The 25,823-nt window shown below is 57.3% G+C and overlaps 3 protein-coding genes across 3 annotated transcripts; 2 read left to right on the forward strand and 1 right to left on the reverse strand.

The window, feature by feature from the left end:
- Positions 1-1,447: 1,447 nt before the first annotated feature.
- Positions 1,448-10,969, reverse strand: HTRA2 (HtrA serine peptidase 2). The gene is given in 8 exon segments (XM_059817712.1): positions 1,448-1,829; positions 2,141-2,236; positions 6,444-6,513; positions 7,342-7,450; positions 7,871-7,903; positions 8,149-8,391; positions 8,393-8,618; positions 10,608-10,969. Coding segments are annotated over 8 exon segments (1,305 nt in total). The 3' UTR covers positions 1,448-1,663.
- A 441-nt stretch (positions 10,970-11,410) lies between these two features.
- On the forward strand, positions 11,411-22,674 carry AUP1 (AUP1 lipid droplet regulating VLDL assembly factor). The gene is made up of 12 exons (XM_059817801.1): positions 11,411-11,478; positions 11,903-12,040; positions 12,580-12,730; positions 13,639-13,826; positions 13,914-13,986; positions 16,973-17,046; positions 17,951-18,017; positions 18,597-18,702; positions 19,040-19,186; positions 19,360-19,523; positions 19,734-19,822; positions 22,626-22,674. Exons 1-12 carry the CDS (start codon positions 11,429-11,431, stop codon positions 22,672-22,674), a joined length of 1,296 nt encoding a protein of 431 aa, XP_059673784.1. The 5' UTR covers positions 11,411-11,428.
- A 395-nt stretch (positions 22,675-23,069) lies between these two features.
- On the forward strand, positions 23,070-25,300 carry LOC132317120 (BCL2/adenovirus E1B 19 kDa protein-interacting protein 3-like). Its single transcript, XM_059818128.1, has 6 exons — positions 23,070-23,160; positions 23,733-23,865; positions 23,975-24,104; positions 24,194-24,288; positions 24,431-24,580; positions 24,924-25,300. The coding sequence occupies exons 1-6, from the start codon at positions 23,070-23,072 to the stop codon at positions 24,970-24,972; spliced, it is 648 nt and encodes a 215-aa protein (XP_059674111.1). The 3' UTR covers positions 24,973-25,300.
- The last annotated feature ends 523 nt before the right edge of the window (positions 25,301-25,823 follow it).

The following is a 25,823-nucleotide window of genomic DNA, read 5'->3' on the forward strand; positions in this document are numbered from 1 at the left end:
TGGAGGGAGCGGACACTTGGGGCACAGACACTTGGGGCAGAGAACGAGGGCAAAGGGAGGGATACCCCAGCTCCTGCAGCTCTTGCACCTCAGCCAGATGCTCTGGTCCCATCTGCAGCAGAGAGAGGCAGCTTCAGCCACCTCCATGTTGCTGGGGGACAGAGTCCTTTTCCCCACACCCAGGGAGGATAGGGGCAGCCGGCGGTTGGGCTGGGGCAGGCCCTGGCTCCAGGCAGTGGAAAGCACTGCGGTCAGCGCTGCCGGAGCAGCTATGTAAGAAACGCCGCCCGATGTCTCAGCTATTTCCCCTGCAAGCAGCCGGCTGGGGCTTGCCGGGGGAACAAATTCCTCTGGCGAGGCCAGGGCTGCCTGAAAGGAGGCCTGTTCTCTGGGGCGGGAGGAGCACGGTGGGGAGCAGCAGCTCAGAGCTGCCCTTTGCCACAGCACCCCCAAGGAACTGTGCTTCTTTCATCTCCTAAAAATAACAGGCAGGGGCGAGGGCTCGGGAGCCCCGTCACAAGCAGGGCCTGGCTCGACACATGCATTCCTCCCACCAGAGCAGGGCCAGACACAGCCCCTCAAGGCAGCCCTCGCCGCAGAGCTGCCTGCCTCCTGCAGCCTCTGGCAGGGGCCGGAGCAGAGCAGGGGCTCTTCCAGGAAGGCGAGGAACAGCCAGAGCTGCTCCTTCCCAGAAGGGCCGGCCGGGCTCTCAGCCACCAGCTGCAGAGCACAGGGAGGGCCCGGCCAGTCCCCAGAGGCCAGGCTGCGTGCGTGGGAGAGCAGCGCTCCAGCGCAGACGGACACTGGGCTGGGGGAGGGACGGGCAGCACCAATGAGGCACGCAAAGCCCCAGTGCAGGCTCCCACCTCCGGCCTTCCCGAACATCAGGGCCAGCAAGATGCTGCCCCGGCCGTCTCAGAGTCCAGCATCGACACCCCTTTCACCATGGCCAAGAAAGCTGCTTTATGGGTGCGGGTGTGGATGCAGACCTTAAAGGATTTGCAATGCTCCCAGTGGAAGGAATTTGGTGAGGCAGACATCTGCCACGTCCCTCTAGCCTCATGGGCACAGCCACAGCAGTGAGCGCTGCCCAGGACCAGCTCAGCCGGCGCACCAGGGAGGCAGGGAGAGCCGCCCTGGCAAAGCCTGCCCCAGAGCAGCTCCAGGGCCACTCACTCGCAGAAGAGGTGGTGTCATGAGCCACAGCTCAACAGGAGCCTGCGTGTTACAGATGGAGGAGTCGGATCACAGCCTGGGTGGGTGCCGAGTGGGTGGCAGGACACCTCTGTTCTAACACGGAGGAGTTCCCTGGAGGCACAGCCAGTGTACTCCTCCCCAGCTGGAAGGACTCACGTGAAGACAGACAGGAGGGGCAGGGTCCCACACAGCCCAGCCTCCCCTAGGCAATTGCCGCTGCCATGGGAAGGAGGCCACACAGCACTGGGGGGTCCCTAGAAAAGTGCTTTATTTGAGTACAGAGGGGAGCGGATGCACCATGAGTCCACGCAAACACTGGGCCGGGTCCCTCTGCCTGGCCCCTTCCAGTCCCTCACAAGCTCTCAGTCTCTCCCTGACCAGCGCACAGACACGGTTCAGTCCTGTGTCCTCAGCTCCCGGCCAGCACCGCTGGCAAGCACCCACAGCGGCCTGCGCAACAGCACCGCTACTCTGTGACCTCAGGGACGACGCTCACCAACAAAGTGTCGTAGCCACGCCGCACCAGCAAGGCCAGGTTCTGCTGCGTCCGTACTGCCTCATACACATCCTCTGCGCGGCGTGATGCCTGCCCGTTGATCTCCAGCACAACGTCACCCGCCTTCATCCCTGCCCTGTGGGGAGAATGACGGCAGAGGCACACAGTGGGAGAAGCAGACACTCAGCTTCGTCCTCCCAGAAGGAAAGGCAGCCGGACACTAGGGGAGGCTTGGGCCACTGCACCAGGTGTTCCTGCAGCCACACAGGTACCTTGGCCAAAGAGACACCAAGCCTGGGCAAGGGTCACCAGCTGGTTTCTGCTGCAGACTGATGGCTGTGGGGCCCAAGCCCTGTTGCGCTGGAGCACAACACTCAGAGCTAAATACAACCCATCCTGCGTAGTTGCTCTCTCATGCTACCCCCCAAGGCACAGGGCAGCACTTACTGATGGGCCGGGGAGCCAATGATCACCTTGTGGATTAGCACTCCATAGGAGACATCGGGGAAGCTGGGGTCACGCAGCTTCAGCTCAGCCAGGATGCTGCAGAGTGAAAATCAGCATCACGGTAAGGAGCTGGGAGGCAGAGCAGGCTCCCACCCCACCGTGGCTGCACAGGCTTGGAGACCATGGCACGGAACCTCTCCTCCTGCCTCCCTGCACCCTGCTAAGCACAAGCAACCAGCTGCAAACCCCAGGGGCAACCAAACACCACCATCTTCCTGTCAAAAACTAGAGGACAAAAGGCCTGACTGTGCCAGAGAGAGCTGGGAACTACCAGAGCAGCTGCCAGCTGGATCACAGCTGCTGGTGATACACATCCCCTGCCTGAGCAGCCCCACGTCAGACCGCCCTTCCTGGTATCAGATCTACCCCTCCCCTGCTGCAGTTTCACTTCTCTGGTTTTGGCAGGTAGGACACAGTACAAAAGCTATGCCCCCTCTTTTTGCCAGACGTGTCAAGCAGAGGTATGCCCACATCTCTCCTCCAGAGTCTATAGACTAAATAATCGCAGTTCCTCCAACCTTCCCACAGATTAGGTTTTCTAAACCTAGCTTGAGTTCCGCACCTCTCACTGCTCCTCTTTTGACTCTCTCCAACTGCTCCTCACCCCTCCTGAAAGTGTTCAGAACTGGACACAGCCCTCCAGCTGGATCTCACCAGAGCGCAGGGACCATGCATCATGTAAACAGCATTCTTCCTTCAAACACTGTGCATCAGATCTGATTCACTGCAGCCCCAGAAATTCTCACGGTCTCTCTGCCCGGCTCCTGGCTCCTTATCAGGTACCTGTTCAGTCAGTTACGGCTCCCCACTTCGCACTGGTCCTTGCTGAACTCTACTGTACTTTTTCACAGACCTTTGCAAGCTGCCATCCCTTCTTGATTTCACAGGATCACAGCACGGCTGAGGTTGGAAGGGACCTCTTGAGAACATCTAGCCCAAGCCTACTGCTCAAGCAGGCTCCGTCAAAGCGGGTTGCCCAGGACTGTGTCCAGTCAGGTTTTGAGCCTCTCCATGGTTGGAGACTCTCCAACCTCTCCAAGCAACCTGTGCCAGGCTTTGACCACCCTCCTCACAGTAAAAAAGTGATTTCTTGTGTTCAGATGGAATCTCACGTGTTTCAGTTTGTGCCCGTTGCCTCTTGTCCTGTCACTGGGCACTAACTGATAGAACTAGTGATTTGATGTGGTCTGCGTGCTTACTAAGTCATTTGCTTCTTTGCCTCAGTCACTAACACTGAACTATACATGCCCGTAAGCAGGTCTCTGTACAAACATAGTAAATGCGTGATTTTGTGATTTTAGGCTACATAGCACTATGTAGGCTGCACCCGGTTGCAGTGGGTTGTTGACCCGGGCTGGCAGGTAAGTCCCCACCCAGCTGCTCGGTCACTCCCCCAGCAGGATGGGGGAGAGAATTGGAAACGCAAAAGCAAGAAAACTTATGGGTCTAGATAAAGACAGTTTAACAAGTGAAGAAAGAAAAGGAAAAAAAGGAGGGGAAAAAAAAAAGGCAAGTGATGCAAAGGCACTCACTGACCACCTCCCACCAGCAGACTGATGCCCAGCCAATCCCTGAGCAATGGCTCCCTTGGAAAAACTCCCCCCAGTTTTACTGCTGAGCGTGACATCATATGGCATGGTCAGTTTAGGTCAGCTGTCCCAGCTGTGTCCCCTCCCAGCCTCCTCCCTGGGGTGCCGAGTGGGAGGGGCAGGCCTTGACACTGAATAAGCACTGTTTAGCAACAGCTAAAACATCGGTGTGTTACCGACAGGTTTGGTCACAGATCTAACACACAGCACCACGTGGGCTGCTATGAAGAAAATGTCTCCATCCCAGCCAGACCCAGTCCACAGGTCAGTCAGATGAGGGGTCCATCTTCCCCACCACCCTATCACCTACAACACCAGCTGCGGATGAGACAGTTCCCCAGATGCCTATGGCCTCCAGCTGCCTGGCTCAAGAAGCTCCTGAGCTGTAACGCTGCATCTTTGCATTTGAAAGCCAGTAAGACTTTTCTTCTGTGAAGTTTTTTAGTTGCTCTTTTGAACCCTACAACATCAGCAAGTTCTATCACACATTGCATGAAGAACGACCCCATGTTTTGGACATCCCTTTAGTAACTCCCCTGACCAGCAACACACCCCAGCAGCAGTTTCATGTAGAACCTGTTCCCGATAATGAGCATCTCTTTCCTTTGCTGTTTTCTAAGTCCTTTGCTCAGTCCCTACTTACTCCATCCCGCAAGATGACTGCAGAGGGCTGTGCTAGCCAGGGCCCTGCCTCATGCCATGGCTTTTTGCGGCCAAGGTGAGGGTACCTATGAGCTCTGCCACAGCTGAGCTCAAAGCCATTGGCAAACGTCTGTTTCCTTTGGGCAGCAGAGCAAAGGCCTGGTGTCTCGGGAAGCTCCTGCCTGCCAGACAAACTGTGCAGCAGGACCAGGATGCTGAGGTTCTTGTACCCAGCATGGAGCTTCTCCTTCTTCCTGTGCTAGGGCAAGTTTCTGACCTTTCAAATGAGCATGTTCAGACAGTGTAATCACCCGATTCCAAGGCGAGCAATCCCTTGTTGGGAGATCTTCCCAGCAACTGGGCACAAACAAGCCTTGCAGTCAGATGGTTTCCCAGGACCAGCTGCCAGACCGCTCGCTGGCTGTGCTGAAGCTGGACCCACTTCCCAAGAGCCACGTCCTAAGCACTTCACGCTTCTTCCCTGACAGACTTCATCCTGCATGCCTGTCCAGTGAAGCAGGAGATTGGGCTCCCACATCCCACAGGTTTTGCCAAGTACCAGCACCATCTACTGGGCATGCCAGCAATGCTGACAGTGTTCCCCCACCCACCCCACTGCCCCAAATCTCAGGAGGCACAGAGCATCTGCTCCTCCGTTTGTGTCCCAGGCAGGAACCCCAGAGACTGCTCGTGGTGTCCAGAGGTGCAGGCAGCCCACAAACCCAACCAACACACAGGAACCATGAGAGCTTTAGGGAGGCCAGAGCACAGCCCTGAAAGGTGTTTCTGCCAAGCACCAATCCCACTAGCACGCTGAGCCCCGAGAGTCAGTTAAAGGTCTCTTGAAAGATGGCTGCAAGAGCCAAGGAACCAGAGCAGTCACTCCGTCCTTGAAAAGGAGAACTGCTCTCAGAAGTGAGAGTGCAGGTCCAGCACGCTCCTAACACGTGCACTTGCTGCAGCTAGGAGGCTGCTGGCAGGCATTCAGGTATAGCTCCTGCAGCAATGCCCTCCCAGGGCCTTGCAGCCCTGAGCAGAGCTCTGTGCAGGCCTGACCAGGGCTGTCCAGCCCTCAGCAAGGCACAGCTGCCACTGCCTGCAGGGCACCTGTCTCAGGGCGCTCGGTTGGCAGCCAAGGCCACAGGCACGTCTTGGGGACCAGCTGAAACAAGGGCAGCAGGTGATCCTTCTATCAGACCCAAGCAGGTTGTCTGTCTGCAGTCCTCTTTGCTGACCAGAGCGTTCCTTGAGATGCGGAGGTAACACAATGCCCTTCCCAAGCCACAGCCATGAGGGTGAAGAGTCTCAGACCTACAAGAAGTCACCCTCTTCCCACTTGCCAGTGCTGCACTGGTCAGCACCATGATGACTTCTCTCCAAAGGCAGCACCCAGCCTTCCTCCTGAAACCCAGGACCCTCATACCACCCCCTGGGTGGCAGCCACGCTGTGCGTGCCAACACAGCCTGCTCTCCTACCTGTTTACCTCCTCCCTCAGTCAACCCTACTGCAGGCAAACTTGCCCTTTTTTATTCTGTAAGTCCCATATTCTAGAACTGTTTCTGCACCACAGCAATTCACCTGGTAGATCCCTCCTCCCAGAGAGTACAACTTGCCCAACTGTTTCATCACAACTTCCAGTTGGCACGCTGCGTATCTGTTAATTACACCATGTTTCTGGTGGCTTTTCATTCATGCTGTGTTGCAATGGCTCTCTATCGAGCTTCTCCCAATGGCAATGGCAGACTGATCTGGCACTCTGGGGAGTAGGCTCAGGGACCTGCTTACAGATTCTGCCACAAGTGTAGAAACTTGCAAGCTTCTAAATTACCTCTGACACAGCCTAGAGTCTAAACACAACATGAGCACAAAGAGATTTGAGAGTCAATGCCTAAGCTGTGAAGACAATCCTCCCACAACCAGGCACTCTCTCAGTTAGTTTGGAACATCCCATCACACAGTCATCACACCCCAACAAGATCAATCTGTTGGCCGTTGACCTTAGAACACATACCTCGGTGTAAGAGTCAGCATCATCACCCCTATGTAACGGCGCTTTGTGTCTGTATTGCCAAACCAAGAGCCTGTCGAAGGAAAGGACATCAAATGACAAGGCTGAAAACAGACATGCACTCAAAATAGCGTTGGGCTGAGCCAGCTGAGTCACAAAGCCCACACACCTCAAGGCAGACATCATGCAGAGGGAGTCATTCTGATTCCCTACCAAGAGCTTATTTACGTTCCATTTACCAGTTACGAGCTTTATAGGTATTGCATACTTCGCTTTCCTGGTTTGAGATGTCATTTTTTTGACTGAGAATATCACTCCACAGTGTCAACATGAGAACCAGATAGCAAGAGTCTGCATTAAATAAATTATCACAAACACAAAGGAACAAAACCACGCAATGTTCCACAGGACTAAACTAACTACCTGTCCTTTATGATACAGCTGAATCCTGCACCTGCATTTCCATTAGTAGACACAAGGCTAAGTAGCCCCCAGTTTCCAGGTCACCCTTTCCCTTTTCAAACACCAACAAATGGTCCACTGATTTTCCCGTATGTTGAGATCTAATGAAAAGCAGCAATGGACCAAAAAAAAACCCCTCACCTACCCCTGGGGACTTAAGTGCAAGCTACTTGGGACACTTTAAAAGTCTTTATCTGCAGCAAATGCAGGCCAGCATCCTCCTTGCCTTGTTAGGCCACTGAGGGCAGGGAAGAAGCAGCATCGCTTTCCCATGGCAGAGGGGAGAATCTTCTTACCCCCAAAGACTCTTTCTCCTGCTCCGCTTGCCCTTCTCTCAGAAGAAGGGCCTGGAGCCCAGCTGTGCTAGAGCTTCCCTCCTTCATTCTCCTCCTTCTGGCCTCCTTCCCCCAACACCTGGGCAGGGAGGCACCCAACTCACTTTTGCGCTGCTCCTCCTTTTGCAGGAACTTCCGCAGCCGGTCTGAGGGGATGGCGAACGAGATGCCTGATGTCACCTTCATAGTGTTCACCCCAATCACTTCGCCATCCTGCAGGGGAAAGGGCACAGTGCTATCCAGCCTGCATTGTTGTAGAGAGGGGAACTACTGTGCAAGCCTGGAGTCCCACCTGTGCGCCCGTCCCTTCCCAGCCTGCTGCTTCTGCAGCCTGCCGAGGCTGGGCAGGGACCCACGGGCTGCAGCCCACGCAGCCCCTCCCTCTGCCCTGCCAGCATCAGCCAAGCCGGCCTCCCCAGAGTCCCATCAGCTCCGGCTCCCTGAAACAGACGCTGCACAGGCTCCCACACTGGGCCGATCCCCTGCTCCCCCTCACACGGAGGCTGGAGCATGCACAATCCCTCCCCTCCCAGCAGCTGTAGCACCCACAAGTGCTCCCACGGGGGGCACAGACCAAAAGGCACGAGGCACATCTCTGCCCCAGCCAGCGAGGGTGCAAGCAGGAGAACTTACCAAGTTGACAAGGGGGCCCCCGGAGTTCCCAAACTGCAGCAGAGGAGAGAGCAGTAAACAGGCCATGAAAGCAACATCCTCGCACAGCAGGACCCGCGGCAGAGAACAGGGTCAGGCCGAGAAATGCAGCCAGTGCCCAGGTGATCGGCCAGAATCCCTTCATCTCCCAGTCCTGTGTCCAGCCTCCTCTGACCTCACAGCACCCACAGCTCCCCCTTCCCCAAAGAGGGCAGCCGAGATGAGACACCAACCCACCACGCACCGCAAGCTCCCCTTACATCAATAGCAGCATCAGTCTGGATGTACTCCATGTCAGAGGCGGTCAGGCCCAGCTCCCGGCTGCCCCGCTGGGCAGAGCTGACGATGCCGGAGGTGATGGTGTTCTGCAGGGCAAATGGGCTGCCCATGGCCACCACGAACTCTCCCTGCCGCACCTCGGAGGAGCGCCCAAGGGGCAGGGTGGGCAGCGGGTGCTGGAAGAAAGGAGGATGGTGAGCGGATGGGAGGGAGCGAAGGGAGCGTCTCCACAACCGCGATGCACACCTTAGGCTTGATCTTGATGGTAGCGATGTCTGCAACCTGGTCCACGTCCTGCACCATGGCGTCATACTGCTCGCCACTGGCCAGCTTCACCCGCACGCGCCGCCGGTTTGCCACCACATGTGCGTTGGTCACAATGAGCCCATCCGGGGACACCAGGAAACCCGAGCCGTTAGAGATGGGCACATCACGGCCCGAAAAGGGATGCCTGCAAGGTGGGCACAGGTCAGGGAGCGGTGGCAGGGACCCTGAGGGGACTGCTGGGGACGCTGGGGAGGGCAGGCACGGGAGGCAGGCAGACTGGGTGGCCCAGACTGGTAGGCCTGGAAAGAAGCGGGGGATAGTGAGGATGTCTGGGCGACAGCACGATGAGGGAGACTCGTTCACTTCCCAGTGAAACATCCCCATCTCGAGAGTCTGCGCAAACACGCACGCAACAGGGGAACAAGCAGGAAGAATCAGGAGTCTGTGCACAGCTGCGAAGGTATGATCCCGCTGGGACTACAGAGGCATGGTGGGAAGCTTACATGAATGGAGAGCTGCAATGGATGGCACAGGCTCTTTGGGAAAGAGCGTCAATGAGGTTAAGTAGGAGGGGTTGTGATCTGCGCAAAGAAGTAGCCTGAACACACAGAGCCTTGCCTCGGAGCAGGTAATAACCACTTGGGAGGTGACGGGTATGTCTTTTTTAGACAGCTAGAGGAAGTCTCACGACTGCAGGCCCTGGTCCCCATGGGGGACATCAGTCACCCTGACCTCTGTGGGAAGGCCTGGTGCTCAGTGGGGCAAGGGACCTAGTGACACAAGACACAGAAAGGGCCGAGATGATCGGTACCTTTTTGCCTTGTTGCTTGGGCCTCTCAAGTCCCTGTGCCCTGAGGCAGAGCCTGTGGGAATGCAGCATTACACAGAAGATCAAGGGAGGGATCGCTAAAGCCAGCTGGACACGCAGAAGTCCACGGCACCAGACAGGATACACATGAGGGTGACAGCTGATGCCCCTGTGAGTGCTCAAACGTCACAGTGGTAAAGGGGGGGCTCCTGATGGCTGGACAAAGGCAAACGTCACACCAGCCTGCAAGATTGCTAAGAAAGAGGGTCCTGAATACTGCAGGTCAGTCAGCTTCACCCCCGTCTCTGGGAAAGTTACGGAGCAAATGCTCCCAGAAATGACTTCCCAGCACACACCACACAAGAAGGGGACTGGGAGCAGCCAGCACAGACTTACCAATGGCAAATCATGGTTGAGCAACCTGGCTGGCTTCTGCGGTCAGATGAGTGGCTGCTCAGATAAGGGGTGAGCAGCAGCTATTGTTTATCTTAAGTGGGCTTTCAGCATAGTCTCCCATGGTACCCTTCTAGCCACGCAGGTGACATGCAGGCTAATAATCTCAGAAGGCGAATGGAAAACTGGCTGGACCACTAAGGTCCAAGTCCAGCTGGTGGTCAGCTACTAAAACCATGCCTCAGGAACTGAGAGAAGGACCAACGCCATTTAACGCCTTTTATGTTCATGAACCAGAGGATTGGGACACTGCACACACTCAGCGAGCCCACAGGTGACACCACACTGGAGGGAGTGGTCAACAAGCTGAAGGGCAGAGCTACTATTCAGAGGTGCCCTGACAGGCTGGAGACGCAGGATAGCAAGAACATTATGGAGTTCAAAGGTAAATGCAAAGTCGTGCTCCTGGGAGAGAGTAATCCTGTGCCACAGGACAGCCTGGAGCCACTGCCTAGAAAGCAGCTTTGCCAAAACGGTCCTGGAGGACAAGGCGGCAGTAGTGCAGCAGCGGCGTGTCCCTGTGGCAAAGGGCGACCGCATGTTGGCTGTGTGCGCAGGCAGCGGGGTGAGGGGATGGATCCGTGGCACTTGTGGGACCCTACCCAGACGCTGTGCCCAGTTCAGGCTGCCTGGGACACAAGATGGGGCGGCCACGGGAGAGGCCAGCAGAGGCCCCGGGGGTGGCCGGGGCGGGGGGCTGCCCTGTGCAGGGAGGCTGGCTGTGCAGCCGGGGGGACGGGGAGAGTCGGGGATCCCTCCCTGGGGGGTGCGGGGAGGACGAGGCCAGGCCCTTCTGGGAGAGGCAGGGCGGGAGGGGACCGGGTCAAGAGGGAAACTTCCCCGTCGGGCAGCGGGGAAGCCGGCTCCGCGGGGGCTGTGGGCCGGGCCGGGGCAGCCGCCCGGTACCGGTACCTGCCCACGATCTCCACGTAGACCAGGGCGGGCGCCGTCTTCTCCACCACGTCGGCGATGAAGTTGAAGGCGGCGCGGGGCGAGGCGGGCGGCGGCGGCGGCGGGGCGGGCACGGCGGCGCGCAGCGCGGGCAGCGCAGGCCGGCGGCTCTCACCCTCCCGGGCCCACAGCAGCACCAGCGCCGCCGCCCCGGCACCCAACGCTGCCGCCAGCGCCCGGCCCCCGGCAGAGGGTGGGGGGGGAGGAGGCGGCGGCGGCGGCGGGGTGGGGGGAGCGGCCTCGGCGACCCCGCACAGCGCCCGGCACCAAGGCGCGGCGCCCGGCCGCAGCGGGGCCCGCGCCCACCGCGCCAACGCCGCCATGCTGCTCCGGCGCCCGCCCGCGGGGCACGCTGGGAGCTGGAGCCCCGCCCCGCCAGGCCCGCCGGGAGGCCTAGTCCGGAGGCGGAGCCTGCCGGAAGCTGTAGTCCGCCGCGAGGCCCGCTGGGAGTTGTAGTCCCGCCGCGCGGCGCGCTGGGAGTTGTAGTCCCGCCGGTAGCAGTAGCGCGGCCGCCGGCGGGGGAGGACAGGCAGGGTTTGCGGCGAGAGCACCGGGCCCGCCGGAGCCGCCAACCGCCCTCCCCGCACCGCCGACCGTCGAGGGCCCGCGGCGAGAGGGAGGGAGGGAGCGGGGGGGGGGGGGGGGGGGGGAACGTGCGGCGGCGCGGTGCACGCCGGGAAGGCGCCGCACCTCCCAGGCTGCCCCGCGCGGGCCAGGCGAGCGGCTGCGGGGGAAGATGGTGGCGGGCGGCGGGCGGCCCTGAGGCATCGGGTGCGGCGCGGATGGAGCCTCCTGCGGCCCCGGGCCCCGAGCGGCTCTTCGACTCGCACCGGTGAGAACCGCGGCGGCCTAGGGGGCGCGCGTGGCCCTCTCCGCGTTTCGCGTGGGTAGGCCGCAGGCTCCCGGGGAGGCCCGGGGGTTCGGGGTGTCCTGTGGGAGGGCTGTGCAGGAAGCTGGGGTGTCCTTGGGGGGAGGCCCCGGGGGTCCACGGGGGGAAGCGGTCTGCCATGGGAGTGCCGTGGGGAAGGTCGGGGTGTGCCATGCGGGGACTGGTGAGGGCTCAGGCTGTGCCCGGGAGGCCCACGGGGAGGCCCGGGGTGGGCTGGGTATCTCCTTGGGGAGGCCCGGGAGGTTACACAGAGCAGGGGAAGCAGGGTGTTCCCTGGGGAGGGCCCGGCTGGGCAGCTGGGGAGCCGGTCGTCCTGCGTGTGTCCCAGCCATGCTCAGGCTGTCTGTGCTGCTTTTTGACCCTACAGGTTTCCAACCGATGGGTTTCTGCTTCTGGCCCTGCTGCTCTACGCACCCGTGGGGCTCTGCCTGCTCATCCTGCGCCTCTTCATCGGTGTACATGTCTTTCTGGTCAGCTGCGCCCTGCCTGACAGCGTGCTGCGACGGTGCGTGAGCCCAGCTCTGCCCGGGGCGTGGAGCTCCTGCTGTTGCCCCGGGGTGGGGATGTGGCGTGTAGACACTGCTGCGGGGCAGCGTGGGGCAGGAGGGCGGCCCTTGCCCATTTGGGGTCCTTAGCCGTGGAGGCTTGGCTCATGTAGAGGTTTACGGGGAGCTGTGCTTTCAGGACGCTTTGTCCCCAGGACCCATGAAGGTGCCTTCTCTGCCAAGGCCAAAGCTGGCAGTTGCCTCTTGAGTGCTCGGGGACTGACACTTGGATCAGCTGGGTATCCTGCTAAGAAATTCTGTGTGTGGCTTGCTGCCCCATATTTCATGCTGCAGCTACAGCATGCAGGCAGCCTTCAGCCCCAACTGTAGTCCCCCAACAATTCCCGTCTCAGACATCTGTCATATCATTTTCATTTTGTACCAGTGTCCTTTTGCAAGTCACATGAATTCCCAGGTCTCTGTTCTGGTTGTCAGATGTGTAAACCAGCGATGGGTCGGACTGCAAGACTTGAGGAAACCTCTTTTCCCCCCCTCCCAGGTTTATTGTACGTGTGATGTGCTCAGTGCTGGGCTTATTTGTGCGGCAAAGTGATCCCCGGCTTCGTGATGTCAATGTGAGGGTGTATATTGCCAACCACGTGACACAATTCGATCACAACGTCATCAACCTTCTGACCTCATGTAATACGGTGAGTAACTCGGAGCCGAGCATGGCAGGTCTGGAAGCACCTCTCTCCAAGAGAAGTGCACAGAGATCTCACTCAGAATTTAGGTGTTGTCCTGAGCCTCTTCAGTTTTTATTTATTAACACAGGATTGCACAAGCCTTGAGTTTTTTTCTGTGGTTCAGTGTCACGCTTTAGGGTCTGCATGAAAAAATGAAACAGGGTGAGGAGGAACAGGAAATGTTACAGTGGGTATTGATTTTATGGAAAGAGAGTGGGTAAATCGTAGCATCTGTATCTTTTTCTGGCCTTTCAAATAGGTGGTGTCAGAAGCAGGGTTGGCTGTGGGGTTTTCCCCCAGCATTGGGTGCCACTTCTGTGTGTGTGGACCGCCGGCTGCGCTGCAGAGGAGCACTGAGGGGAGCTGTGGTGGTTGCGTAACTTTCCCTGTACTCTTGTGAAATTCCCTATGTGGGGAGTTCCTGAATCAACAGGCTCCGAATGTGCCTGGGAGTGAGTTGGTTGGTCCTATATCCTGCACAGCAGTAGACTTGCTCCTTACCTGGAGAAAAGTAACTCTTGGAAGCAGCGTATCCTTTGCCAGGCATGTCAGGAACTACTAGAGAGAACAGCCGGAAACAAGGTTGTCGCCCAGCGCGGGGGGCGGGAGTTCATTTCTCGGGCAGACGGAGTACAGTCTGAATTGAAGATTAGGAATCAAATTCCTAGGGAATTGGGGCCAGAGCATTTCCTGAAGCCTGGCAGTAACGTGTTCTCTGCTACTAGTGCTTTTAGCATGCAGGTTGCTGCTTCAGCCCCCAGAGGCATTTTTGCTAATAAGCAGGAAGTTCGTCTCCCACTGTCATCTGGGAAAGTAGGCCTTGAGGGGAGGACAGGGCAGCATTTCTTCCTTACTCTTGTTTTTCCTTGCAGCCTGCGTTGAACGGTGCCCCTGGCTTCATCTGCTGGTCACGGGGATTCATGGAGCTGGGAGTAACAGGAAGCCGAGCAGAGCTGGTGGATTCCCTGAAGGTGTATTCGTCCCACAGAGGAAACCCACCACTGCTGCTGTTCCCGGAGGAGGCTGCCACCAATGGCCGGGCTGGCTTGCTCCGCTTCAGGTACTAGGAGTGGGTATTCCTGCGGTGGGGCTGTCGTCACTTTGTTTTAGCTTTGGGGTCATTCACTGCTGAATTCTTCCTTTTCAGCTCTTGGCCATTCTCAATCTTGGATGTGGTACAACCAGTTGCCCTACAAGTTCAGAGGCCTTTGATCACTGTGGTGAGTCAGGGACGTAGGGCAAGGAGGAGTTGTGGAGGCGTGCACTGCGTGAGGGTCTTGGCGATGCTGTTAATTCTGCTTCTGCTTTGAAGCCTGTGGGTAGTGCAGCCTGGCCTTGTGTCCTGTCACCCCAAGGACTAGCTTCTGAGTGCTAACACTGTTTTTCAGGTGCCTTTCCCCGGGAACTTCTGCTAAGTCAATACTCTTTTAGTTACACTGGCCATTTTGATAAACGTTTTAGTGGCTCAGCTGTCTAACAATGTGCCATCTGGCTTCCATGACCATAGCATCACTATGCCTCTTCTCCTCTTTGTGAGCTCCCTTCTTTTAAAGTGCTTTGAAAGAATAGCTCCAGTCACCTTGGAGAGTGGCTGATGTGCCAGAGGTTGTGCAAGGCTCTCTGGAGTAGGTTCTTGAACTCACATCTCCCAAAGGCAGATATGTAACATGATGCAACATTAGCTTCAGAAAAGTGGCAAAGTTCATCATGGTAATACTAGCGCTGCTAAACAGATTGCAATGAAACTGTTCTCAGCTTATTTACAAAGTGAGATTTTTGTTGAATTTCTTGTTTCTTGGTATGATGTATGGATCTACTTGATTAAGAGATGCTTACATTTTATATTTGTCAGACATTTTAGTTGATTCTCTATTGTCCATCTTTTTAAGGTAGTAGGGCACAGCAGATAGATTTGAAGCCACTTACCAGCAGGTCACAAAACATCGCTGCCCATACTAAACCATCAGCATGCAGGTATTTTTAAAGTGAGATTCTGTTAGGGATTAGTTCTTTGCCCAGCACTATTTACTGCTTTTATCGGCGCTGCAGATGACAATATTGAGACCACTGCTGGTAAAGTTCCAGTTGGTGAATAACAAAGAAGCTAGATTATTGGTCGTGGTCCAATGAACTACTGATAGCTGCCAGTGAACGGCTGTTACTTGTAAGTCTAATGTGGTCTGTAGGTGCATAACAAGAGGAGTATTTGGCAGGGTGAGGAACACAGTGTTAGCTGGACGTCTGCAATGATGAAAACCACTAAAATATTATGCGAAACGTTGGTAACCCCGCTGCCAAGAAAGTGGGGCAGTAGTAGACAGAGTTCAAGGTGGCCATAAGCATGATGCAGAATCCAGAGAGCAGCGCTGAAAGGCACTCAGCTTAATCAGCTTATCAGAGAAGAGACAGAGAGATTGTTGTGGATAGCTGCTTGCGTGTTGGAGAAGAGGCTTAAGAGTGGAGAATTCTTTTTTTTGTTTTGTTTTTCTGACAAAGCACATAGCAGCAGTCTTTGCAGGTGCTAAGACTAAATGTTGGTGCTGCACAAGTTCAGTTTTGGATTAAGATGCAGTTTTCTAACAGTGACGATACTTTAAATTTTTGAATGACTGCTCCAGAGAAGTGGGAGAGCTGTCCTGTTCTGGGCTGTTTATGATGAATATCTTTATCTTTTTATGGGTTTGGCTCCTCCGAGAAATTCTATGAGACGTGACAAGTTGTATGTTCGTCTGTGCAGCCTTTCCTTCATGAATGTTAGGCAGAACAGTATGCACGTAACTGCAGATCTGTTTGAAGATACTGGTTATAGTCACTTCTTGTCTCAAATTTTTACCTTCAGAGGTCGAGCAGGACTTTTTGCCCTTCAAACACATAGGCTAAGTAAATCCCGGTGGATTTCTTACGTAATTTTAAACCATCAGAAACTTCCGAGGACTGGAGATGCGATACTTTGAATGGTTTGATCAGTGCTTTACAGACACTGGGCTGAGCAAACCACCGAATTTGGGTTTAAGAAAGAATTTTCTCCAGCTCCGATTGGCTGGAACATTGAAGGAGGGTGTTGTTCTGTGGCACAAGGCAGTGTAACTAAAGTCTGACTATTGGCATCACTGTAAGGCATTTGATTTTAGGTTTCTTAGATCTGTTTATCCAGGACATGAGGCTTCTTTATGTTACCCTTGGTGACTGTGGTTTCTGGGCTTTTCTCCTTTATAGCACCTCTTTCCAGGCTGTGGAATAAACCAGGCACGAGGCCTGTCTTGGAACCACGCTGCTTGGGTCGAGGACAAAGTCAGGTGTAAAAGAAGCCAAGGCAGCTACGTTGCGAGCTGTAGATCTTGAGATGGTGTTCTCACTAGCTTGTGGAAAGCTTGGTGACTGCAGGATAGAAGTAACCAACTACAAAAATCCTGAGAACAATGTCCATTTGATAGCAAATACTTTAGAATCATTGAACCGTGTAGGTTGGGGGGAGATCTCTGGAGGTCTTTAGTTCAGCTTTCTGCTCACAGTCAGGCTGGCTTCTGAGTATGGTCCAGCCGCTCGGGGCTGTGTCCTGTTGAGAAGGATGGAGAGCCCACCGCTTCGGAGCACCTGTTCCAGTGCTCTCTGCTGGCAGGCATCGCAGTACTTCTTAGGGAGAAGGTTATTTACTAATTTTTAGAAAAAGGAAGAAAGTAATAAATTACAGCTCACCTTTAATGATTTATCTTCAAAGAGAAGAGTTGTTTAAGACTTCACAGTGCAGCCTGTTTGGAAATGAAGAGATAAAGCATACAGGAGTTGAGACATTACAGGGGCTGTTCCCATCAGAACAAGGGAGGATTGATCATGATTCTAAGAAAGTGTTAGTAGGTCTTAAGGCATTTTCGGTCCTTTCTAAAGGCACAGTCTAGGAGAGAATGTGAGGATCTTGAGGGAAAATCTTGCTGTCCTAGTGGGAGGAAAAGATGACTTGGAGCAGTGAAAACTTTGACTCTCTTGCTCTGCCTGGTGAAGACTAGTGAAGGTGAATCTGCCCTGGGGCTTGCCTTCACTGTGCGCTGGGTTTGCCATTCCCTCTTTCCCAGTCCTCCACATCTCTCTGCCCGTGTATCTGTTACTCACTGCCATGGCTTAGCTGTGTTCTGCCCACCTGCTTCCCTGAAGGAGACCTGGCTAGCTCATGTTTTGTGGGCCGCGATCTCATTGCGCTCTCTTCCCCAGAGTGTGGCTGACTCCTCCTGGATTACAGAGCTGCTCTGGACCTTCTTTGTTCCCTTCACAGTATATCAAGTAAGGTACTATCTCTCTCTCTCTCTTTCATTTGGGGCAGGGTTTAGGGTGGGCAGAGAGCCTGACGTTTTTGCCATTGTAGTAAGAGATCTTTTGGTATGCGCTAATGCGCGCCCTCATTGTGGTATCTCAGCATGGCTTTGTTCACCATTATTTGGTCCATGCCAGGTCCAGCTTCTGGACCAGCTTCAACCAGCTTCTGAAGTGGAGAGGGCTCTTGGTTCTTGCGTTCAGTTGGTGAAGGAGAGGAGTCTCTTGGGGCTTTTATGTCAAGTTTGCTGGGTGTATTTTTGAAGCTAGCTGCTCTGCTGTAATTCACCCCAGGGTTGCTCAGGTCCCATGGGTGATTCTCTGCAGGCAGCTCAGTCCTCTGGCGTCTGTCTCTTCCCTGCAATCCCTTGTGAATTGCAGAGGTGGTTCAGACACCTGTGTAAGGCCCAGGTGAGCCCAGACTGGCTGAGTAGCTTTGGTGTAATAAGGGTTCATAGGCAGAAGAAGGGACTTGAAGTCAAATTTAGGGGTCGGGGTATTTCAGCAAAGAAAAGTCTTGTGCTGTAGCTTTCCCCGGCCCTATCTGGCTCGAGTCTTGCTGATCTGTTTTCTACTTTTATGTAAATGGCAGTGGCTCCTCATTTGGGGCCTTTCTGGGCACTTCATTAGGAGACACTTTGCGTGTTACGCTTGAGTGCTAATAAAAGATTCAGTGAGCCAGTTTTGTCTTCTGAGCCATGCCTTGCCCTTAATTTTGCAAGCTAGTGTTGAGGTTTGACACTTATCTGGTGGGGAGAGATTTGGGGTGAGCAGGGAGAGCTGAGGTGGGGATAGCACCATTGCACTATGATCCCAGATGGGGCTGGCTCCTCCAGCAGCCCTTGAAGCAGTCAGCCCAGTGCTGTTGTCCCCATTCAGGTGGATGCCGTCTGTCCCCAGACGAGCTGAAGAACTGAGTGAGGATTTTGCGCTCCGAGTTCAGGAGGTAGGAGGGTGACGTGGGAGAGGGATGTGTAGGACTACTGCAATTTGGGATGGTCGCAGAGGAGAGTGGGGTGCAAGCAGAGTTGCAAAGGGTATTTCCGGATGGGTGCATTCGTATGATGGGAACTCTGGCCCGTATTTATTGCCCGTTACAATTATTCAGTGTTTCCATGGCCTATTTGCTACCCCCCATTTATTCTTTCTGCCAGTTATCGAGGTTCTCCCCATCCAGTTTGAACCTTTCACTCCCTTTTCATGATACCACAAATCAAATAAAGCGATTGTTTCTCCGCCTTTCCCTTATGTGCTGGGTACTTCATAGCTCCTGTACCAAAGATCTCGTATCTCCCTGTCAGCCTGTTTTGGCAGGATGATATTGCCTATTCCTGGTCCTTCATGTGCTCCATGCAACACTGAAATGCATCACTGAGGCCCTGGAGAAATCAGTTCCCTGTCCTCTTCCCCTCGCCGTGGCTCCACACAGGCCTGTACATCTGATACACTCCCCTGCAAGATGGGAATGCCTGGGTCATACGGGTTGTGTGTCGTGTACATGTGACTCTTCTCTACATTTCTGCAGCTCTTGGCCATGGAGCTGGGTGTGGTATCCACACGGCTCACTGCAGCAGATAAAACTGAACACATGAAGAGGCTGAGACACACATCGCTTCTGCCCTTTGCCCCAGGTAGGTGTCCTGGGTAGTGTCCCGACTACGGAACTGCCACTTAGGCTTTGCCTCTGGGATGGCCTTAGGCTGCTCTTGGTTACTCATGCGTGGAGGGAGAGGAGAAGGCATGTTCGACATCCTCCTGGGAAGCAGGGGCTGCCTGTGTGCTCTGGGCTGGGGGTTGTAGCTAGGTGGCAGGGAGAGGACCACCACTCCCGAGCACAGACATGATGGTCATGTGCAAAGTCCGGCTTTCTTATCACGCCAGTTCATACTAGAGAAGCGGAACTGTTGCAACTCGAAGGCCGTGCACCTTTAGGCCACCCTCTTGTGCCCACTGTTGTTTCTCTTGCAGCCTCAAGCCAGCCCTTGGCAGCCAGGCCCAGGATGCCTTCCAGCCTGACTGGTGTCGCTCCTGAGGATGTGCGGATCACGGCAATGGCTCAGCGGGTCAAGGAGGTGCTGCCTCACGTGCCTCTGGAGGTCATCAGGATAGACCTGGGTAAGCAATGCCTGGCGTATTAGCAAGGATGCAGGGTCGCCTTCCATGCCAAGTCTCTGTGGTACCTGAAAGCAGAAACCTTGTCCCTGCTGCAGTGGAGCACAACGGCAGCAAGGATGTGAGTGTCCTGATGTAGCAGCTCCCTCTCTAACAGATCCTCTTTGTCCCTACAGCCCAAACCAACTGTGTGGATACCACCATTGCCAACTTGCTGGAGGGGAGAGTACCCTTCTTCCCTGAAAGTAAGGAGGCTGGTACTGACCTGCCCGCCCCGTCTACCTCCCAGGCTGCAGCTGCTTCTGGCATCCAGGGCTCCGTAGCTGTGCCTTCTTCCAAGGTACTTTTGGTGGTTGTGTTGTCTCCTCTGGTCTGAGGGCTCGCAGCCAGAGCATGATGGCCTTGTGTTCAGGACTAGCCATGATGTCAGGGGAACAGAGCATTTTAAATTGGAGACCGAATTGGCATGCCAGATCCTTGCAGAGCCACTAAGGAGGTCTCCTGGCTTTGTTTGACTGTCTCCTGATGGCTCTTGTGCTTTCTGTTCCAGCCAGCTACAAAGCAATTTGCAAAGTCCCCCGTGGAGCGGCATCTGTCCTTGCAGGAGCGGAAACGAGCGTTGTACGACTATGCCAGGAGGTGAGAGTCCACCCACACCTCACCCTGTCGGAGTCCCCAAAGCCCCGTCCCCAGCAGTAGCCAGATACTGCCCCAAGCAAGGGTCAGCCCTTGCTTTGCCTCGTGTCCTCCCATTCCTCTCCTCTGGCCCAAGACAGCAGGGCTGAGGCAGTGAACTGTGGCTGAAGGAGAGAGGAGGCAGATGTTTGTCTGCTTCGCCTCTTCCAAGCATGCAGCCCCTTGTCATTCCTGGGAAGCACTCTGTCTCCTGAATTGCCACTTGGGCTTCTGGTTTTGGGGACTAGGTGGGACAGAGACACAGCTGCTGAGGAATAGGGCTTAGCCAAAAAAAACCTCATTTAGTTCTTTGGTGTAACAGATTTGAGTGATAGAAGTCATTGCGGGACTATTGATTTCTTTGAAATTAGTATTGATGCTATGGAGCACTCATTTTAGAAAGAAGTTGGCTGTTTGGCAACAAGGACAGTGCAATTAATCTTCCTCAGTGTAAGTGGAGAATTACAGAGAACAGGGAGCGAGTTTGACCTCTGTGCGTGGTTTTGATGAGGCAAATACTGGAACGAGTGTCCAGTTCTGGTGTCTGGGTCTTTTTTTAGAAAAGGTACTGAAAATTCAGAATGAGTTTGGAGGGGAAGTTAAGTCTGTTAAACTTAACTGTAAATGAGATGGCACACTATATGTAATTCTGGGTGAAGGAACCAGGTTCTGAAAGGCTGTTTAATCTGGCAGAGAAAAGCAGAATAGTGACTAATGGTTAGAAGTTGCAGTCAGACAGACTTCACACAGGTAATAGGGTAGTTGTTTCTGAAAAGGAAATGGATTAATCAGTGGAATAAGCTTCCAGCAGAAATGATGGCTTCTCGGTGTCTGGGTGTCTCCTGGTGAGCCTGGCCGACTCCTGAGAAGATGCTGCAGAAGATGGTAGAGCTAACGGAGCGTTTGGCTCAGTCCAGAGTGACGCGAGGCTGGCTTGCTGCAAGATCGGGTCTCCACTCCGTAGGGTCTCGCTGTGAAGGAGAGAATCCGTCTGGTGCCGTGCTCAGGCGTTGCACTGAGCTTTGCCCCAGACCGCTCCGGGAGTTGGGAGAAGATTGTGGAGGCTCAGGGATCAGTTAAACCTTTGAGATCCTCTGGCTTTTTGACACCACATCAGCTTCTCCCTGCTGTTGAAAGTCTAGGAAATTCCCATGGTTGGAAGTTGAAGCTTGGCAAATTCAGAGTGCCCATTTCTAAAGGGCTAGCCCTAGGTGGCCCCGGGTGGCTCTTAAGTCACCAAGAATTTAATTTAAACAGGTCTGTTTTTCTGAAAGATCATTTCATTTTAGAGGAATTATATCTCAGAATAGTCCTGTGCCATAGGGGATGTTAGACTCCATCTTCAGAGTTGTCCCCCAGACCTTTTAACCCGAGCACAGAGATGGTTGAGGGCTCTTGCTGGATCCACCGGGCATGATCTGTTCAACAACAAAGAAAAGGAGGTGGAAACCCTTTCCTGTGCATACCCCACCTGACTTTGTTGCTCTTCTGCGTGCCGATCTTTTACGTCCCTTTTCTGAGGCTCTGCTGGCTTATGGCTGTAGAGTAGTAATCTCTCTCCTCCTCTGAGAGGAAAGGATCCCAGTGAGGTTTGGAAAGGTGATTGTGCTCCTCACCTTTCTTTACTCCGAAGGGGTTCTGAGTGACAGCAGTAACCGCTGTCGCTCAGCCATTTGAAGCTCAGAAAAGGTCGGCAGCTCAAGGCTTGCTGAATGTTTTCTTTTCACGTAGCCCTCTGCCCCGGCTGCTGAAGGTGCTGGTGGTGCACAGCGAGACATGGCTGTTCTCGGGGGAGGATTTTGCTTTTTCAGCAGGGTTCCTTACCCTGTTAGCGGGTGTTTAATGGCAGCGCACGCAGGATGTGGCAGAAGCTGGGTGTCTGTCAGTTCAGGGCGGTGGTCGCAGGAGTCTGGCGGTCTTGCAGCGCCACCTCTCCGTCCCCCCAGGTGCTCTGTCTTTGGTCTGGCACCTTTTCTTGCCTCTGGGGCCTGGGGTTCTCATCCAAACCGAGGTGTAAGGCTTAGCTTTCACAGCCCCACGCTTGGGGGCAGTTACAGCTTCTTACCAGCAGCCTGCACCACTTCCCGTGTGCTTTTTAGCTTACCGGGGTGGAAGGTTTTGGACGCAGGCCGGTACCGTGCCTGGACGTGTTGAACATTGAGCGGCTGGGGCTCTGCCGGCGGGGTGGTTCGAGAGAACCGTCGTGTCAGGAAGCCTCGGCTGGGAAAACTCCCTCCTGAAGGCCAGGCAGGACCCCTTCGGGACCCGGAGCTGCTGCTGGCAGTCTCCGGTAGACTCCCGCGGCTCCTCCCGGCTCGTCCCGCGCTCGGTGAACGCTCTCTTGGTCTTGTCCCTGCCCGTCGCTTCACTGAGCCGCGTGGCTTTCCGGGAACAGAGTGCTGTGCCCGCTGGGTTCCCCCGCGCTGCCCTCGGCTCTACCCGAGCTCGAGATGGAAAGGGGGTCCGAGGCCAGCCAGCGGGCGCTCGGGGCAGCGGCCCGGCCCAGCCGCCGACGCGGGGCCTCCAGCCGCCCCCGGAGAGGGTCACCCCCGCTGCCCGCCGGCCCCGGCCCCGTGGGGTTCTCTCCTCTCCTCTCCGCCCGCCCCTTCCCCTCTCCGGGCCGCGCTCCGGCGCAGCCCCCCGGTCGCGTTTCTGGCAGGAGTCGTCGGGCGGCAGCCTCCGCCAGCGGCAGAGCCCCGGGGATGCGGCGGCGGGGGCCCGGTGCCGGGGCGGCCCCCGCCCTGCCTGACGGCGCTTTCTCCCGCAGGAGGTTCGCCGAGAAGCACGGCGCGGCGCGGGCCGGCGGCAGCCCCTGAGCGGGCGCGGCGGGGCGGGCCCGGAAGCGCCCGTGCCCTGCGCGGCCGGGCCGGGCCGCCCCCTGGCGGCGGAAATAAACGGCGGCAGCGTCTGGCGCGGCTCGGCTCTGCGGGCACCGGGCGCGCGGGGGCGGGGCACCGGGCGCGGGGGGGCGGGGCACCGGGCGGGGGCGGGGCCAGCCCGGCTGCGTGCGGATCCGCACGCGCCGCGGCCGCCGCCTGCTCGCTCGCCGCACGTAGGCGCCGCTTAAAGGGGCAACGCGGCGGCCGCGCCCCCGGGGCGACGCTGGCGGCGAGCCGTGCGGGCACCCGGCTCCCGCCCAGGCGCGGGCCCCGGAGGACGGAGCCGGTGCCCTTTTAAGACGCGGGCTGCCGGTGCCGGTGGTTTTATTTACATGGGGGCTCGCGGGCGTCACGTGAGTGGCAGAGCGGCGGGGGCCGAGCGCGGCTGCACCCGTGGGGCCATGGCGTGCGCCGGCGACGACGGTCCGTGGGGCGCCCGGGGCGCGGGTGGGCTGGCGTGACCCGGGGGGTCTGGGGAGCTCGGGGGGTCCTGGGCGGGCTGGCGTGCACGTGGGGGGTGGGGGTCAACGGCAGTCCCGGGGGCGAGTCAGTGGGGAGCCCGGGCAGGCGACGTGGGGGGCCGGTGTGCTCCAGGGGGGGCGGTGTGCCCCGGGGGGGCGGTTCCGCGGGGCCCCGGGTGGGCTGATGTGCACTGGGCGGGGGGCTGGGTCAAGGGGGGTCTGGTACAGGTGGGCCGACGTGCGCCGTGGGGGCCAGGGTGGAGGCAGATGGGGGTCACGGGGGAGCGGGGCACGGCAAGGGGCAGCCCTGGGCAGGTAGGGGGGGGCAGGACGTCCCAGGTCCGAGACCACACTTGCTGCTCCCGTCGTCCCTGGGCAGTGGTGTGGGATGCTCCGGGGAGGGCTCCCGGACGGGACGGGGCGGGCTGAGCCGAGGAGGTCTCTTGGACAGCGTGGGGTGTGCTGGTGGGTCGGGGGCAGAGTGGGTGGGCAGCGCGGGGGGCCAGGCTGGTGCTGGGCTGACAGCCCCCCCAGGCTCCTGGGTGGAGCTGCGGTATGGCCCAGGGTGCCTGGAGCCCGAGCCCGCACCCTCGCGGTTCTCCTCCTGCCATGCCGACGTGGAGCAGATGCTGCTGGAGGCCCAGCTGGAGACGGAGAGTGGTGACGGGTGAGTCCCGAGGAGGAGCCCGGGCACCTGGAGTCCTGCCCAGCCAGGGTGGGCGTCGGGGGGCCGAGGGGCAGCACAGGCTTGGTGACCGAGGGGGTTATGTTTGCAGTGCCCTGCTCGTGCTGGGCTCCCCGGCCTGGGATGACGACGGAGCCAGCCAGGCGAGCGAGCAGCCTGGGGAGAGCGAGCTGCTCCTTCCCTGCAGCCAGCCCCAGCCAGGATGCCCCCCCCGCCGGCAGGTAAGGGAGCCGGCCCCCCACGCTGCGCTGCACCCCGTGGGCTGTGCTGGCCGTGCCCCAGGCCTCACCTGCCCTATGCCTCCTTCTAGCGGGATGTGCCGGAGGAAGCTGAGCGGAGGGAGCGATGCCTGCCAGCATCCCTCGGCTGGGCCTGTGCCCGCTGCCCTCAGCATCTGCCTCCAAAGTAAGGCCCGTGTCCCCACCAGCGTGTCCTGCTGTCCTGTGCTCTTGCTGTCTGCCTTGCAGCCCCGTGCTGCTGTCCCCATACCCTCCTGTGTGCTCTGCCCTCTTCCCTTGTGCCACGTTTAACGGTGCGCTTTTCCCAGGGAGTTTGCCTTTGTGTGCTCCCCCCAGCCGGTGCTGTGGAGCCTGCAGGGAGGTGCAGTGAGGAGAAAGAAGAGACTTTTCAGTTCAGAGCTGCTGCTGCTCTTCATCCCCTCGCTGCTGCTCAGCCACGTGCTGACCCTGGGACTGGGGTGAGTTTCTGATGGGCCTGACCTGTGCTGTCGAGGGGCCTTGGCCAGAACCGACCCCTTGGGTGCAGGCGGGGTGAGCCCTGTGCTGCTGGGTGTCTGTGCAGTCTGGGGCTGCCGGGGTGCCTCTGGCTGCCCTGACCCAGGGGGCTGTCCCCACGGGAAGCTGGGGGTGGAGGAATGCTCCTGGGGTTGGACCACTCATGCTTGGGTGCTGTTCTACACCACTTCTCTCAGCAGCCACAGTTGTCTCTGTGGCTGCTGCCCTCTCCCCTCACTGCTGTCTTGCTGAGTCCCAGCAGGCTGTCCCCGTGCTGGTGCCTTACAGTCGCTCTCTCTGATCCAGGATCTACATTGGGAAGCGGCTGGCAGCCTCCTCAGCAAACCCGCTGTGAAGAGCTGGGCTCGATGAGAGGCGTGTGGCTCCACTGCCCCGCTCCTCCGCTCAGCCTGTGGAGGGAGCCCAGGCACCAGCGCAGCCCGACTGCTCCCAGACTTCATATTTGTGGCACGAGGTGCCGTCTTCCCTTGTCCTTTCTTTAGCCCCAGCCCAGGGAGCTGATCCTGCTCTCCTACATAGACAGGAACCCACTGATGGCAGCTCCCTGCTGCAGGCAGCCCCTGCCCTCCCCATCCCTTGGTTACGGGTCCAGGTTCCTCTTCTTTAACACAAGACTGTAAATATGACTCCTGATCCTGCAACGCCACGTGCAAATAAACAGCCCTGTGCCAGCACGGGAGGCAGAGCAGCGTGCCGGCAGTCACCGCGCCAGACCAGGCACAGCCTGGCCAGGGGAGAGCAAACGTGCTTCCCAGCAGCATTGAGTTCCCGTGGGCTTTCCCTGCCGTGGGGCTCCAGGCTGTGGGAGGGCGAGTCCCTTGCTCTTTGGGGTGCTGGGGCACAGTGGCCAAGGTGGTGCTTGGCCGTGGAAGGGCCCCTGCTTGGGCTGTGCATGGGCAGGGATGAGTGCTGGGGTGCATACAGGGTTTTCAGCCCCACCGCAGGGTGCCCAGCTGATGTGTTAGTCCTTTATTAGTTGGCCGTGGCTGTGGCCTGCTGCAGCAGGGAGGCAGGGGCTGGAGCCCAGCACGGCTGGCCAAGGCACCAGCACCAGCCTGGCACAGGCAGGGCTGCAAAGCCAGATACGGGCAGCAGAACTGGCACTGCGAAGCGTGACACCACCCGGGCCCACCCACAGAGCGGGCTGGCTCCCGTGCAGTCACAGTGCCTGGGCCAGAAGTGCTT

The sequence above is a fragment of the Gavia stellata genome, chromosome 5 (assembly GCF_030936135.1).
Source record: "Gavia stellata isolate bGavSte3 chromosome 5, bGavSte3.hap2, whole genome shotgun sequence".
NCBI lineage: Eukaryota > Metazoa > Chordata > Aves > Gaviiformes > Gaviidae > Gavia > Gavia stellata.